The sequence below is a fragment of the Danio rerio genome, chromosome 5, assembly GCF_052040795.2.
Source record: "Danio rerio strain M-AB ecotype USA chromosome 5, GRCz13ab, whole genome shotgun sequence".
In the NCBI taxonomy this organism is placed as follows: Eukaryota; Metazoa; Chordata; class Actinopteri; order Cypriniformes; family Danionidae; genus Danio; species Danio rerio.
In genome coordinates, this window is record NC_141025.1 from 60,907,809 (window position 1) to 60,926,209 (window position 18,401).

The 18,401-nt window shown below is 35.9% G+C and overlaps 1 protein-coding gene across 3 annotated transcripts in view; it reads left to right on the plus strand.

The window, feature by feature from the left end:
- The window catches only part of npr2 (natriuretic peptide receptor 2), a 74,957-nt gene that overhangs the window by 54,137 nt on the left and 2,419 nt on the right, over positions 1–18,401 (plus strand). For 2 of the 3 annotated variants that reach the window (XR_015491822.1, XM_087254196.1), the window contains exons 16-21: positions 2,330–2,476; positions 3,075–3,198; positions 11,242–11,310; positions 11,572–11,746; positions 12,127–12,225; positions 15,211–15,302. Coding sequence is in view for 1 of the 3 variants with exons in the window: in XM_087254196.1 (XP_087110322.1) it covers positions 2,330–2,476; positions 3,075–3,198; positions 11,242–11,310; positions 11,572–11,746; positions 12,127–12,225; positions 15,211–15,302 (706 nt within the window). In the remaining 2 variants the exon portion in view is untranslated. Of the gene's footprint in view, positions 1–2,329; positions 2,477–3,074; positions 3,199–11,241; positions 11,311–11,571; positions 11,747–12,126; positions 12,683–13,265; positions 14,546–15,210; positions 15,303–18,401 lie in introns of those variants that run through there. The other variant, XR_015491820.1, reaches the window with a different exon arrangement.

Below are 18,401 nucleotides of genomic sequence, written 5' to 3' on the forward strand. Positions count from 1 at the left end.
AAAAACTGAACGCTTCACTAGAGGGAAACAGAGCATCTGCAGCGCGAGAATGAGAGATAAGGCCACATCATTATCTACTTTCAATTTCGCTCTTGTGGATAGGAAAACCTTGCACGCACAGAATTTAGCGTACTAGCGTACAGAATTTAGCGTACTAGCGTACTTTAGCATAGTGATTTAGAAATCAATTAGCCTACAAATAATTAATTTAGTTTGTTAAGCACAAAGATTTGTTTCAAAACTATTTCTAAATTAAGTTCTAATTTCCAGCAAACGAATAAATGAACAATAATAACAAGTGTGTAATAAGTGTTAAAAAAAGTGAGTTATATCCAAATACACATGCTGTGCCCCATATGGTCTATGTCCTGACAGGTGGGCAAATCTAAGCTGGTTTCTAATAAAACAAATATAAATATGGATGTAATAAATAATACCACTAATAATGATAGCATTATACAAAAGCAAATTGCCATGGGAGCGAGGCAGTGGCGCAGTAGGTAGTGCTGTTGCCTCACAGCAAGAAGGTTGCTGGGTCACTGGTCACCAGTTGGCATTTCTGTGAGGAGTTTACATGTTCTCCCAGCCTTTGCGTGGGTTTCCTCCGGTTGCTTCGGTTTCCCCCACAGTCCAAAGACATGCGGTACAGGTGAATTGGGTAGGCTAAATTGTCCGTAGTGTGTGTGTGTGGATGTTTCCCAGAGATGGGTTGCGGCTAAAAGGGCATCCGCTGCGTAAAAACTTGCTGGATAAGTTGGCGGCTCATTCCGCTGTGGCGACCTTGGATTAATAAAAGGGGACTAAGCTGACAAGAAAATGAAGAAGGCATTAAAATATATGGTTTTTATATTCATGTAGGCTAGAAAATAATATGTTTTGTTAAATTTATTAATTTATATTTATATCTTATATATATCTTTAATATTTTAGTTATTTTTTATATGTAAGGATATTTGCGCATCTTGTGTGTATTAAGCAGTGTGTAAGCGAGGCGCACAACTAACGCGCTCTGCGCTGGACAATAGACCGGCTTTGTTTAGGTCTATAGAACAGACTATTATAGCTTCTCAAAATAGCAATGCGCCAGCAATGCGCCTCAAAGCGCCTCTTTTTTTAGACTATATATGAGCGCAAATACATTTGCTATTTAAATAGTGTGGCGCAAAACGTCAAAATGACTCTTGCGCCAAGCTGAAACTATATATATATATATATATAATTAAATATATATACTGTAAACTGCACCTTTGACGCAGTCATTGCTTTTGGCTAAGGGTGGTCATAATGCTATGCATGATTGTTGTTCTTTGTAGTTAGCTTCTTGCTCCTGTGCTTATCTCATAGAGGATCACATTAGAGATAAGTCTTTGACTTTTTAATTTTTTTTGTTTGTTCATTTTACATCACTATCTTCTTCCTTATCATCATCTTAAACAGGATCACCATTGTATTTTATGTAAATAAATAATCATTTAAAATTGGCAGTGAGGCGACCCCTGAACCGAAGAAAAATAAATGAATGATTAAATAGAAAATTATAGAATAATAATAAATAGATCTTGCTACATTTAAAATGTTAAATATATCAATAGTTTTGCAATACTATAATGTTAAGTTCATAAATCTTAAAATTATATTTGCTTTTAAAAATGATTACATTCGCAGTCATTGTCATCATTTATATGTATTTGCATGAAGAGTGTGGCTCTAGATGAATGCATTCAAGCAGGTCTGTATGGGTGTGCTGTATGTAGGAGTGAGATCTGACCCCTAAATAGAACAATATGATTCAGCAAACCACACACCAGCAGTACATGAATCAGCCAGAATCGACCACATTTCATCATAAGTGCTGCCTTTTACAGCATCATAAGGTTCATCTATGCCATAACACCCTCAGAAGAACACTGCATTATAGAGGACTACAGATCTCAGCACATCTTCCTGTTACCCATTTTCAGTAAAATTCTCATGCTTTCATAACCAATATGCCATAATGTCTCTTATTCACCTAGTCTTTTCATGGGTTACTTACAATTGATCTCAGTTCACTAGTTTACTGTAAACGGATTGTTAAACACACACACACACACACACACACACACACACACACACACACACACACACACACACACACACACACACACACACACACACACACACACACACAAACATATATATATATATATATAAAACATAACATAATAATGCATCAAATGTATAGTAGCAGGTGTCTAATTTATATATGTGTATTTTTAAATTTGTATTTTTAACAGTTATTACTTATATTATTGTTAACCCTCGCCCACCCCCTCTCCCTTTTTTGCAGAGAAGGCAGCACCAGTATTCTCAATAACTTGTTGTCCAGAATGGAACAGTATGCCAATAACCTGGAGAACTTGGTAGAGGAGCGAACACAAGCCTACCTCGAGGAAAAACGAAAAGCTGAAAATCTTCTTTACCAAATCCTTCCACAGTAAGAGATCATGTTGTGCAATGTTTCCTATGAAGTTTCCAAATGTTTGATTAGGGACTGTGGAAGCAATTACTTCAGAAATCTCTTATTTCTAGCTAACTTGCGTGTGATAGAATGTATAGAGCTATATTTTCTGTTTGATCTAAAAATGGCTAATTATTAGCATTGAGCGTAGTCTGTTTCCGAGAGGATTATGCAAGCAGTGAGAACTTTTAAATTCAGCTTAAGATGAAGCTGACAAGCTGACAAATTATAGAATATAGATGGGGTTTAACCAAGCTATTTCACTCTTTAATTAACTGAATTATCACTAATTGATCTCAAGAGCGATCTTGTTTTTAATTATTAAAAGAAATGCTGAGAATCTCAGCAAGTCAAAGTTCTCATATTTTAGCATGATGTAAACCATGTTGGATTTGTTTATAACTTAATGTTTTTTTCAGATAATGTATGAAATTATATGTATTTTTTTTTATTTCTACCGTGAATTATTAAAGTGATTGTTCTGCCACTGCTTGCATGCCTGCTATTGTTTTTGGACATGTGTATGGAAAATAACTTCATGGTTCACTTCATTGTAACCTAATTCTCCTGACAGTTCAGTGGCGGAGCAGCTCAAGCGAGGGGAGACCGTACAAGCAGAAGCATTTGACAGCGTCACCATCTATTTCAGTGACATAGTGGGCTTCACGTCAATGTCTGCTGAAAGTACGCCATTACAGGTCTGTAAAAGATAATAATAAATATAAAGTAAATAAATTAACAGAGGGCTCCAAAAATGTGAGATTAATGATCTTGATAATTAAAAAATGCATTACAATTTCTTTTATTTCTAGCGCAATAAGGCGTGTTTGGCATGATTTGTTGCTATTTTTAGACCAGCGCAACCCTAATTTTCACGTTTTGCACCACGTTGTTTAAATAGCAAATCCATTTGCACCACTTTGTGAACTCGTGGGCATTCCGGTCTAAAAAGGAGGTCTGTTAAGGTGCAATGTTTGCACTTTGCTATTTTGAAGAACTGAAATAGACCGCGCCATTGACCAACTAAAAAGTCCAACTCGTTTCATTGACCACACTTCATTATTTTTGTTGATTTTTTTTGTTGGATGGAAATTAGAACTGAATTTAAAAATAGTTTCAAAACAAATCTTTGCCCAAACAAAATTAAATATGTAAAAGAATGTCTTCAGTGGAGTGCGTGCAACACTGTTTCCGTACTCTACAAAAGTAAAGGAGTGAAGTAAAGAGTAAAACTAAAGTAAAGCTAAAGTAAAGGGGCTGAATAGAGCAGACTCATTCTTTACTCTAACACTGCAGATGGTTTTCTTGCTAGTGAATCGTTCGGTTCTTCCATTTACAAAGTCCATCATGTAAATAGCGAATGCGTCATGACTCCTAAAGGGTATGTGAAATGAGACTCAGATTGGTTTAATGCACATTATGATAAAAACACACTCATAACTCTTATTAAGAGAATGAGTACAACCCTGTTAGACCATGCGCCATATTTATCTGTCCTTAAAATAGCAAAAGTGGATTGGGACATGTCCTTTTGCTTTTGCGCCAGGCGCTTTAGACTTTGCATCTACATTGTTAAAATAGAGCCCTAAAACTTACAAATGCTCCACTGCAAAATGAGTGACCCTGGACCACAAAACCAGTCATAAATGTCTTTATTTTAATTAAAATTTATACAGCACCTGAAAGCTTAATAAATAATCTTTTCGTTAAATGTATGGTCTGCTGAGATATAGCAATATTTGGTTAAACTTTTAAAATCTTCATTGTTCTTTTAGCAATCATATTACTGATGCAAAATTGAGTCTTGAAATATCTACAGTCTGAAAAGTCTTAATGAAACATTAAGTAAAGATTTCTTAAAATTCGAATGATTTTTTGAAAAATTTATCGTACAATGCATTTTGGCTATAGCCCAAATATTGCAACATAACACAAATAACAGATCTCAGCTTAAATAACACACATAACAGATCCAAGCTTAAATATTTTTTAAAGTAAAATTATGTGGGGAATGCAGTATGGGAATAAACATAGCTCTTTTTGTGTGTATATATATATATATATATATATATATATATATATATATATATATATATATATATATATATATATATATATATATATATTCAATTCACTAGGAATTAGTGCTAGGTTGAGCACAGTGTAGTAGAATACATTGATCTGGTATATTTCACTGGGAATGTTTACTCAGTAAAATCTGTGAAAGAAGTTATCATTGCACATATTTAATAACCTGGCTGCTTTGTTTATGTATGGTTGGAGCTGTCATGACCATATTTAGTGTAACTTTCTGAAACCATTGTTTGATTGTGCAAGCACTATTCATCATTGCTTTTGCAAGTAACCTATCTGTCCTTCATAATGTCTTAAAGAGATATAAATGACTGCGTCATTATTTGTTCTAAGCCACAGAGAAGACATTCCTTACACCATGTTCCCATGCGTTTTAACATGATGATCACCGTTTGATGAAAGGCTGCAAATATTTGCCCCTAGATGGTTATATATTCTCATTCAAAGCTATTGTATTAATTTATTTACTGCCAGACATTACAAAATTTTTTATATAAGTAATAAATCTTGATATATATTTTGATGTAATTTTGGCTGAGATATTGTTTGAATAGTGCTGAAGATTAGATCAAGGCATGGCATTATGTTAAATGCTCTCAATACATCATTCACAATGGAGAATATAATTTACGAATAAAACCTCATTGTGATTTTATATGACTTAATACATGTCATCGCATGGATTCTTTTAAATGTTGCCCTTAGAATTATTAATAATATATTTTTTCTCGAAAAAAAAAGAAAAAAAAAGCAAATATATGTGAAAAAAATAATTACTTTCAAGCCCCATTCCCTCTTTGTGAAAAAGTCTGTTTTTATGGAGTGGGTCCTTTGAGGCTTGTCAGTAAACAGACACAATCCTGCTATTGTGCATGAGATTGTTTTGACAATGTCCTTTAAAACCATCATTCACAACACATTAGATCTGCAGTCAAATGCTGTAAAAAAGGATCTTTCTAAAGTCTAAACGAGCTGTTTAAACTCTCTGCTTTCTTTCACATTTCAGTTTGTCTTGTTTCCCAGCAGCAGACATGCCATTATTCAATTATTTAATATGATATAGGGTGTTTATAATAGTGAAGTTGGTTAGCTTGCAACAAAGGCTCATTGTGAATATGTAACCGAGTCTACATTTCTTTTTGAGTCTGGCCAATAATAAGAAAGCTGGTAAAACAAAAAGCAAAAAATAAATTAAAATACCAGAGTGAGAGTGCTGTAAGATCTGAAACATGATAAAAATAAGGCAGCCGCAAAGACTTTTCTTTTTATTGATTGCTTTTGAAAATGCTGTCAGTTGGGTTTAGGGAAGGTGGTGGGCAGGCTAATCAATGCTTTTGAAAACACTATCGATTGAATAGGTGGGGGGATCCTTCGGTCGGTTGGATAGTCAGTTGACATCAGCCTCTTATGGATTTACAGAAGAACAACAGGTGCGAATGGCACTTGCTAGAGAATTTTGAGATCTGAAAAAGCATACACAGCAACCTCAGGTTGATTCGTGAAAATTACACAAAAGTACCTCCTGCGTTGTATTTAGTGCTCTCCAGAAGTGTATACAGCTGTACAATCCACAATGAGCCTGGGTTGTTAGCTTACGAGTTCAAATATATATATATTTTTACATGATAATCTGGTCTACTGCATGCTTAAATATTGATTGAAAAATCTTTGACTGTTTCTAGGGCTATGTAAGGGATGAAGTAGATCTAGGCAGTTATCAATTATTTGTCTTTAATTATTAAATTGAATGCAAAGCATTCAAAACAGTTGAAGGAGCATGCATTATACAGCAGCATTACAAACAAACATACAACCTATTCACTGATGGTCAGGATGATTCCCGGACAGTTGTTATCTGGCAATAGCATACACTACCTGACAAAAGTCCTGTCATTGATTCCAATTGTAAGAGTAACAAATAATAACTTGTAGTCTAGTTGATCTTTTAAAAAATGGCAGAAGGTCGAGTTTTCCTATGAGTCATCTGCTGAACTGCATCCCAATCATCCCAAATACCAAAGAAGACATTTTGGAACCCGCATGGGCCCAAGATTATCACTGAAATCAGTTTGGTGAAGGGAAAATCATGGTTTGGGGTTACGTTCAGTATAGGGGTGTGTAAGAAATCTGCAGAGTGGATGGCACCATCAACAGCTTGAGGTATTAGGACATTTGTGCTGCTCATTAGATTACAAACCACAGGAGAGGGCAAATTCTTCTGCGGCATAGCACTTTTTATAACTCAGCCTCCACATCAAAGTTCCTGAAATCAAAGAAAGTCAAGGTGCTCCAGGATTGGCCAGTCCAGTCACCAGAATAAACATTATTGAGCATGTCTGGGGTAAGATGAAGGTGGCATTGAAGATGAATCCAAAGAATCTTGATGAACTCTGGGAGTCCTGCAAGAACACTTTCTTTGCCATTCCAGATGACTTTATTAATAAGTTCTTTGAGTCATTGCAGAGATGTATGGATGCAGTCCTCCAAGGTTATGAGAGTCATACTCAATTCCACTGCACCATGACTTAATATTTTATACTGTACATTATTTTTGTTAAGTGACAAGACCTTTGTCTAAGCAAAGCCAGACCTTACTGTCCTAATTAAATAATTAAAAATCAAAGCATGAACATATTTTATTTTAGTAAAATAAGTTTAATCTAGAGGCCTTCGCCATTCATATAAGCCAAGTCAAGTTATCATTTGTTGTTCCTAAATCTTGGAAAGGCAACAAGAATTTTGTCAGTCAAGTGGAATGTTGAGACTGACAAATCAGAATTAAGTATTCTCACAGGATTATTGTCTGGTGAAGCACAGTTCCACAATAAAGATATAATTTCCATGTAAAATCCAGATACTGTATACTGTGATGGTCTTTATTTTACATTTGCTTTTAAAATCATTAGTGATTGGCTTTAGGGATGGGTTTAAGTAATTAACATGGTGATCTGTATGAAATTAAAGGCCTTCTCAAGAACATCCACAAAAAGGGCATGTACTGACTTGCACCATCTAGTGTATTTGTGATCTGAAATGTGTAACACAATGTACTTTTCATAAAAATCTAGACAAAGGAAATTATTTTGAATGAGCCTGGATTGGGAATAACAGTAAAGTTGGTATTTGGGTTGTGGCATGGTGTGCAACCTTTGCTAACTGACTAAACACCAGTGGGCTGGATCGTACTTACGGTTCAATGATGTATAATGATGCATACAGTGTAAATGCACATGCATGGGCCCTGTCATGTCATGGTACCTCTTCGCCAAATGAGCCATTTTTAAATCTTGACTGAGTAAATGCTTTCTTTAATATGAGGAGTATATTTTAACCTATGAACTTTCTAGGCTTTTTTAATGGTACAAAGATCTCAAAAGATCAATGCAAAGTTGTCATCGCTTTATGTCATTACTCCTTGAAATACATTTTTGAAAAGTACAGATTTCTTTAGCTTCATTTCTGTATTTTTCTGTTTCTTGCACTTCAAATAAGAGTCAGGCATTTGAGGCCATTTGTCTGACCTGAACTCATAGACCAGCTGATTTTGGAAAGTTGTTCTGGAATGTGACCAAATGCTGACAACAAAAGTTGAACAGTCATAATTTTCAAACAGATGTAAAATCAGTCAAAATGTAAGGCTATAAGGTTATGATATCCTCATAATGAAGTTGTCCTGGATGTTTAATTTATCATCTTTTCTATTTATGCAAATATATCGGCTCTGTAAGGCCTCTTTCTGGGCGTACATCCAGAAGGATGGGATGGAAGGGGGGAGTGTGGGGAGGAGGGCAGAAAGTATTTTAATTTGAGCGAACCATTGGGAGTTCGAGCAGAAATACATCGTAGCAGTCATTTCACAGTCAACAACAATGCAGGGCTGCAGACACAATAGACGTAATCAGGGGCATTGCTAGGATTTGAAAACGTCAGTGGCTAATGAGGGGAAGGGGTAAGCAGGAACTATATGTTTTGTAAGAGCATTTTTATACCGCTTTATACAACTTCATTTAGTTCCATTTCTTCTAACTCCTCCCATTTTTTCCAAGTATTGCTACTAAACAGGAGTTTATTAAATTCATAACATTTTAGAATTTTTTTAAGCTTGTGCATGATTATTGTTGTGCTATATATCATAATTTATTTATGCTGGTATTATTGTATGAGTTAGCTTATTTTTGATACTTTCATCAATTAAAAATAATAATAAGTTTTTCTACTATCTGAATAATACAATTAAATAATCAACTTTTAAATTTATACAAAATAATATTGACAAATTATATTAAATATACATTTGAACAGGCTTGTTTTTTAGTAAAATTCCATTAGTTTTAGCTATGAGTTTTCATTTTTTATCTTCTGAAGAATTTTAGATTTAATCAATTAAATTTTAACAAGTTTAGTTAAATCATAATACATTAAATAAACATAGCCATATACACTATCTAAGCTCATTCTATAGTCATGGAGAACACAATATTTGCATGAATGATCCCAAATAAGACTCTCATTCTTTATTATTAGCTATAAAGCCTTCTGTATCTTTTCAAGCAGATATGGATTTGTATAAACTAGACTAAAGATACCTAATCATCACTAAAACTATTTTGCTAAAGATGAAAACTAGTCGATTTGAATGTTAAACCTCGAATAAAGGGCATTATAAGTGGTTATCAGCTGATAGATATGGGCCAGTAGGGGCCTTTTGCACCTACTGGTTGGCTCAAAAGGCTGTTATCATCCATCCACATGGTTAATCAGCTATAGATCACATACGGCTGTGGTTGGAAGTTAACGAGAATTATTTATATTATTTATTAAATTTCCCATTAGTTTAATTTTATTAACGTCTACCCCTAACCCAACCCTAAACCCAACCGTCACAGTAATGTAAAAACAGATCTGGAGTCTTCCAGTAAAGCTGATTAACCACAATAATTATTTGTATTATTTATTAAATTTCCAATTAATTGTATTTTATTAATGTCTACCCCTACCCTAAACTCAACATTACAGTAATATAAAAACAGATCTGGATCTGAAGTCTTCTCTGTTAGTATAGCTGATTAACTATGTGGATGGATGATAAAAGCCTTCTGAGCCTACCTATAGGTACAGAAGGCTCATAATGGCCCATATCTATAAGCTGATAACCACTGATAACGCCCATTCAGTCGAGTGATAACATTCGAAGCGGGTGTCAAAACAAGTATCTGAATTTCCCATTTTGAACAACACAACAGAACTGTTTAAAAGGCTGCTGCTGATGATCAACTACCAAAACATTTAGGATATAATCTGCAATCACCCCAAAGCTTTATATAAAGCAGACAGAAGCTCTGTTCATACTCAAACTCTCTCAAACCACTTTTCTAACAGTGACTGAAAACTCTGCAGGGATTTCTCTCAAAATCAAAATAAAAGATACAGTGTGTTGTGGCTAGTTTACTGTAAATGGGGCAGGCACTATCCGCTTCAAACTGGAGTGTTAACTTGTATAAAAGCTTATTTAATAATATTATGAATATATATTTTTTATTAATGCCATTTTTTTTTTTGCATATACCTAAAATGCCAAATGACAGTGGGGTGAAATTAGATCACCCTCAGTGTAAGGTTAATACGACAAACAATAGACACCGTCCAGCTTTCTCAATCTCTGTCATCTGCACTTAGATATATTAACTCAGCATGCTCAGTTTCTTTAATACTGTATGCAGTAAATGACAACAGTGCTTACCTAAAATAATAAACAGTTACCTTTTTTTGCTTTCAAATTTTCTCTAAATTCTAGGGCAAATTTTCAGATAAAACATTCAGGGTTAGACTGAACTTTCTTCGAACGATCTGACCTAGCAACACTTCCTAGACATAATACATTCAGTTCAAAATAAATTTTGGGGCCTCTGATAATTAAGCGGGCATCATGGTGGCGCAGTAAGTAGCACGATTGCCTCACAGCAAGAAGGTTGCTGGTTTGAGCCCTAGTTGGGCCAGTTTCCATTTCTCTGTGGAGTTAGCATGTTCTCCCTGTGTTGCCGTAGGTTTCCTCAGGGTGCTCCGGTTTCCCCCACAGCCCAAAGACATGAGTTATAGATGAATTAAATAAACTCAACTGGTGTGTGAATGCAAGAGTGTATAGGTGTTTCCCAGTGTTGGGTTGTGACTGGAAGGGTGGTTCATTCTGCTGGGGTGACCCCTAATTAATAAAGGGACTAATCCAAAAATAAAATAAATGGATAAATGAATGATAATGAAGACCTGATAATTTGTCAGATTATCACACCAAAAAGGTGTATAAAAATGGAGAAAGTCTGAGTGTCTCTTCTAAAGAGTTAATAAATGCTATTTAATGCTCGGGGAAGCAAAACGTTGGTGTATCTTGGCTAATTTCATATAGTACAGTATATATTTTCATATATGGATACAAGCACTTGCAAAAGACCTTTTGATTCGAATGATAGTGGTTATTCTTAATTTGGCAGCATCTTCTTAATGTGCAGTCATTTTGATCCTATTGTCAAAATACTGCTTAATAAGGCATAGTTAACATAATATATTTATAGATGATGTAATACATAATTTTCTCTTTATGTTTTAATACAGCACGGTGCTTCTTTTAACAGTTTTCTTAACACTCTCTTTAGGTGGTGACATTGCTGAATGATCTTTACACATGCTTTGATGCCATCATTGATAATTTTGATGTATATAAGGTAAGTGTTATTTTATAAACTGTGCTGTCATTCTATCTATTTGATATCATTGTGTATTTTCAGATTTAATTGTAATCGCAGTTATAACAGCTATAGCTGATTTTAAAATTAATGAATTAAAATGTGATGTTAAGATTGAAATATGCTCTTGATAATATTGTGTAAAGATAAAAGTTAGTTTCAGTAAGATATTTAATTTCTATGAGATTTTTGAAGGCAGCAAAATCATGTTTGGTTTCATGCATTTTCTTTTAATGTTAGGTGGAAACAATCGGTGATGCGTACATGGTGGTCTCAGGTCTGCCTGTGCGGAATGGGAAGCTACATGCACGTGAGATAGCCGGCATGTCACTGGCTTTACTGGAGCAGGTTAAAACCTTCAAAATCAGACACAGACCAAATGATCAACTACGACTGCGGATAGGAATTCACACAGGTACCATTATCGTTTGTCAGATTTCATTATTAATATTAATACGTTTGAATCCATTCATGTTATTGATATTTATTAATGGTATTGAGAAAATCCTAGTAAGTCCAAGTAATCATTTACAAACAATAACATAGTAAACTATAAGAAAACTTTTCCTTGTAAAATTTCAAATGTTAGCGTGCATCAAGACATAAAACTAAGCTCATAGCTTCGATTTTTGGTTTTGAGAAAATTTGAAGAGAATAGTGTGCATTTATATTAAAATAAATTCTAAAACAAATTCCATTTTTCACATTGTTTATCGAAATAACAACTTTAAAATCTGCATATGTACAGTGATTTATTATCTCTCTTTCTCTGCTGTATTTGTACGTGATGAACAGGGCCTGTATGTGCCGGTGTAGTGGGTCTGAAGATGCCCCGATACTGTTTATTCGGAGACACCGTCAACACAGCATCCCGTATGGAGTCTACAGGAGAAGGTTGGTGACAAAAATGCATTTTTATTTTTCGTTGGGAATTCAATTTTTTTCCACTTGTAGGACAATACAGCATGATAAACAGTTAATACACACGTGTGTAGTATGTTAATTACTAATTAACATGTCTTTCCAAACCCTTGAGACCTTCATTTATCCTTAGAGCACATATTAAAGGAAGTTTATTTATAAACTAATTTCAAGAGGATCATGTGACTATGATTGACCACGGCTGGTCCCACATTAGCTTATGCATAATTCACAAATCAGATGATTCATAACTCACTATAAATAACCAGAGTTCCTTACCTCAGTTATCTTCATATTGGAGAATAGCCCTTTCACCCCTACTCCTGCTCCATTTTCCTTGATAGGCACGGCAGCCCAGTGGTTAGTACTGTTGCCTCAAATCTTTCCAATCCTTACCAGGCCAGTTGACATTTATGTATGGAGTTTACATGTTCTCCCCATGCTCGTGTGGGTTTCACTGGGTTCTCTGGTTTCCTACCACAGTCCAAAGACATGCGACATAGGCGAATTGACCAAACAAAATTGGCATCATAGATGAGTTCTTAACCAGCAGTATATCTCTCCATAGCAATCCCTAATTTGCCATTAGCCATAAATAAGCAGGTGAGTTCTAAACTCCCCTCTTGCCCCCGGCTTAAGAATCTTGAGCTAATGGGCTCTCTCCCGGGACAGCATGCCAAACACGCTTTATAATCAATCGCCAGCTAAGTGTGAACTACTGAAGATATTTTAGGTAAAATCTGAGCACTCTATGACTCTCCATAGATAGCAAAGTTCCTAACTCATTCCATTAAGGTACCAAAAAACATCCTCAAAACAGTCCATAAGTCGTCAGTGGTTCAATTGGAATATTATCAAGATACGAGAATCCTTTTCTTTTGTGCGCACATGAAACATTCAAGAGTTTCTTCTCCTCGGTGTCAGTGTAGAGTGTGCATCACTGAGGGGACTACACTGTTGAATAAAGTCATTATTGTTTGTTTATTTTGAACATAAAAGGATTCTGTTTTGAGGATGTTTTTGGTACCTTTCTCGGCTTTGAAAAAGTCGGCAATCTTGCTGTCTATGGAAGATGAGGGAGCTCTCAGATTTCATCTAAAATGTTTTAATTTCTGTTCCAAAGGCAAGGTAAGCCAAGGCGAGTTTATTTATAAAGCACATTTCATACACAATGGAAATTCAAAGTGCTTTCCAAAGATAAACAAAAGTCCCAGGGCTTTGGGACAACACGGGGTGAGTAATTAATAACATCATTTTAATTTTTGGGTGAACTACTACTTTACGTCTTTAAGTATAATTTTAAGTCTTTATTGCTTTTAAGTTTAAATTTTTCTGAAGTTTAAATAGCATATGAGTGTTGTGATTGACATATTTAAAGAAAATGCTGTTTGTTAAAAAAGGGTCATGGGCTGCATTGATTTTAAATGTACTAAACATTCCAAAGCTTCAGAAAATAGTGAGTGTAAAACAAAATAACAATGAATCAGGTGCTACTGTAAGTTCTGTTATTTGCTCTGCAGGCGGCGACTGTCTGCATTTACAGCATTTGTGGAATTATGAATCAAAGGAAAGGGCAATTATAGCTAAATTCTCACATGTCACATAATTCTTCAGAAACCATTCTCATGTACTCAACAATATAATATGCTCAACAAACATTTTAGAATAATTTTAATGTCACTTTATAGCTTAAGGAGAAATAAAAAATAAAGATGCTTATACAAGCATGCTAGCAGCAAACTCACTTTTTCAGCTAGCAAACAATTCACTTGCACATATCTATACAGATTGCTTTTGCGTCATGGTTAGGATAATCCATTAGATGGTGTAGATGGCAGACAATGACAGCGCATCCCTAATGTGGTACTGAGTTGTGCTGTATAAAACTTTAATATGCGTTTCACCCATTCACAAGCAGCAACTGCTGTTCATGAGACTTCCCACATGTATCGACTGACGATCCACTTCCTGATGTGGGCTTTGTGCACATTTGCATTATTAATACTTAGTGACAAGGACACTCAACATGTTTCCGGTTTGATTTATAACATGTAATAATATGTTTACAGCTGGTTGGAGCCTAATGCACACTTAGCTGCAAGGAGCCCACACCTTATGTAGCCTCTTTTAGACAGGACAAATTACCCATTACGTCAGGCTCCATATGTGCAACATGTCACCATTCTGAATCTTGATCATCTTTTATCAAGCATGGTGTCATCTGTCACTCACAGCTGTGCACTTACACTGATTAGTTTTGGCCCCTGAAAAGATAGCTCAGACTCAAAAACGCAAAAAAAAAAAAAAAAAAAATGAACAGGGAGTATTTGTAGAAAACATACAGTGACCAGGGTCTTAAAGACACAATATATACACTCACTGGCCACTTTATTAGGTTCAGCTTACTAGGATTGGACTAACTTTTGCCTTCAGAACTGCCTTAATTCAACAAGGTACTGGAAAATTCCTCTGAGATTTTTGGTCCATATTTACATGATAGCATCATGCAGTTGCTGCAGATTTGTCGGCTGCACATCCATGATGCGAATCTCCCATTCTGCCACATCCAAAAGGTGCTCTATTTAATTGAGCTGTTGTGACTGTGGAGGCCATTTGAGTACAGTGAACTCACTTAAATCACCCTTCTTCCCCATTCTAATGCTCGGTTTGAACTGAAGCAGATCGTCTTGACCATGCCTACATGCCTAAATGCATTGTTGCTGCCATGTGATTGGCTGATTTGCGTTAACGAGCAGTTTGTCAGGTGTACCTAATAAAGTGGCCGGTGAGTGTATAGTGGCAAGCTGTTCATTATACATTAGGTATAACATAAGTGACATGTTGCATTAGGTTTGACATACTACAGAACTACTTCAAGAAGAAAATGGGTTGAGTAAATGATGAGATTATTTCAATATTTCTCATGAACTTTGTTTGTGATGGCCGTTCTCTCAACAGCTCTGAGGATACACATGTCCTCAGCAACCAAAGAGGTTCTGGATGAGTTCGGTTACTTCGAACTCCAGCTGCGAGGAGATGTGGAGATGAAGGTATGGAGTCTTACTTGCTTTCTGAAGTGATTGTCAAAATATAGAAAAATTTGAGGACCATACTATAAAAAAACATACGATACTATAAAATGCTATAAAATATACTTTAAATTTAATTTAAAGTTGGTGTGAAATTTACATTGTTTATATGTTTAAAATGTTTATTTTGCTAGCACACATCATTATTCTATAGGTGAACAATTAATCCATGCAAGTTATTCCACCAAAACGAAAAAAAAAAAAAAAGGTTGCTGCATTTAAAGTCTGAGGATTTGCTTCCATGTTTGGGGTGGCAATCTTTCTCAGTTTGTTATGAGAGAATGAAAATAAAAGCACTGCCTCCAATTCAATATGATACTCAATATAATACTTTAAAGTTGTGTTTCATTAATGTGTAGACATTGTGTAGATTTTCTCTATGTAGCCTAGTGTGCACATGCATGGGGAGAGGGAGAGATCACTGCCACTAATGGTTAAAGGCTATTAGTGGCAGTGGCAAATTATCAGCTAAAAATTGATCATTTGTGCCACTAGGGGACATGTATTCACAACAAACAAAGTTGCAGTTTGATGAGGCCATGTCTGAGTATGGAATTGTGGGAGTTGCCATCTTCATTACATCCTACCAAACTCCTGCAGAAATCATGTTCATTCATGGATGAGCTAATGTATTTACAACCTATTGTCATAGTAGTATAGAGCAGAGTAAGATTGAAAGCCATAGAAGCAGAAAAAGACTGCTGAAGCACCCTCGAGTGTGATGTTGCATGAAAGCAGTGAAGCTTTTGTGCTCATGATAACGTAGGAAAAAAGAAGTGCTGTTTTCATTCATTTATTTTCTTTTCGGCTTAGTCCCTACATTAACCTGAGGTCGCCAGAGTGGAATAAACCCCCAAATAATCCAGCATATGTTTTACGCAGTGGATGCTGCCAGCAGATGCTTCCAGCTGCAACCCACCACTGGGAAACATCCATACACACTCATTTACACACATACGCTACAGACAATTTAGCTTACTCAATTCACTTATACCACGTGTTTTTGACATTGTGGTGGAAACTGGAGCACCCGTAAGTAACCCACGCGAACACGGGGAGAACATGCAAAATCCACACAAAAATGCCAACTGCCGAGGCTTAAACCAGCAACCTTCTTGCTGTGAGGTGATCTTGCTACCCACTGCACCACCGTGATGCCCTAGAAGCACTGTTTTAACAACTTAATACTTTTTCAAGTTCTGTTATAATTCTGCTTTTACAGTGAAGTCTTAAGAAACTTTGATCTTTGGTGCATCAATGTTTTCTAAAAGACCAAATCAGAAATCTGAGATATGAGATCATTAGCATGTTTCTAGTTAAAATTGAGATGCATTTGAACATGCTTTGAAACTTCTGATAATACAAGTACATAAGTCAACAAAATATAGAAAATTGTTCTAGTGGGGTTGGAAATTTTAATGAAAAAAGCCATACATACTGTGCCCTTTAACTTTGCATTTTCATTTTCTTTTAATGTTCGTAAGAGTGTTTATATACTTTTGTACCCTGCTTTTCACATATAGTCTATGTGTATTTTTGGCCTTGAACTACAAAAGCTATTTAGATGTGTAGGACTGTTTGTTGTGTCTTAAAGGAATAGTTAAATATTTTCTTCTAACCTCTCATACTTCATCTCATTATGAATACACAAACACGTTTTACAATGAGAGGAAAATCTCTAACATTAGCTCATTTGCTGATCACAACATGTTAAAAAGCTGTTATACAGCATCTATTGCTGACTGTTTATTTAAAAAGCCCCTATTATGCATTATAAAAGGTCATATTTTGGTTTCGGGGCCTCCAACAACAGGCTGATATGCATGCAAGGTCAAAAAGCACTTTCATTGTCTTAAAAGTTACATTTATTTTTACCTAATTATCCCAACGATCCCATATGATCTGTTTAGTGATTCATAGGTTCACAAACCCCTACTTAAAGCAAAGCTAATCTGCACTGATTGGTCCGACTAAGGCCAAGAACAAAAAGAACGGACTTGCGTTCTTGTGAAGACCGCTCTTGCCAGGTAAACTTCAGAAGAACGAACTCGGGAGACCGAGAGAACAGAGAACGCGTCCTGTGAGAAATGAGATGCTGCATTCTTCCTGATGGTCATGTGACCTTCACACGTTCGTTCATTTATTGATTCATTCATTTTCTTTTCGGCTTAGTCTCTTTTTTAATCCGGGGTTGCCACAGTGGAATGAACCGCCAACTTATCCAGCATGTTTTTAAACAGCGGATGCCCTTCCAGCTACAACCCATCTCTGGGAAACATCCGCACACACTCATTTACACATACACTACCGACAATTTAGCCTACCCAATTTACCTGTACAGCATGTGTTTGGACTGTGGTGGAAACCGGAGCACCCGGAGGAAACCCACCCGAACGCAGTGAGAACATGCAAACTCCACACAGAAACGCCAACTGACCCAGTCGGGGCTCGAACCAGCAACCTTTTTGCTGTGAGGCGAAAGCACTCAAAAGTGCACATGCCCTTTTTAGTCTTGGATAGAAAGTGCCCTTCCAAAATGATCAAAAGTGCCCCCGCGATGCGGCACACCCTCGGTCCCGGTCTGAGTACGCGCGCGACAACACCGCTCTTGAGTACGCGCGCGTCTTGAGTATTGTAACTAAACTTTGGCAGTTGATGATGACGTTACACGAGAAAACAAGGTCGCAAAATCGCTGAAGAATGCATATTGAGAAACAACTTAGGTCTGTTGTGATTGGTGTGAGCCCAATGCAGTTGTGCAATATTGCTTTATTCTTAATCGTAACCTCAAGTAATAACAACGGCACACATTCAGAATTAATATACACAGTGGCAAATGTTGAACTATTTTAAAGACCACGCCACGCTTGTGAGAAACAGCTGATAGTGGCCATAGCAAAGATAATATGTAGGGAATCAAGCACAGACGCAATATGTGAACAGACCTATAAAGATTTAACATGTAAGATACATTACAAGCACTGATTTATAGTAGATAAGTGATTTCAAGTCACACAGAAAGATTACAAGTTACGAAACATATATTTTGCAAACTACAGA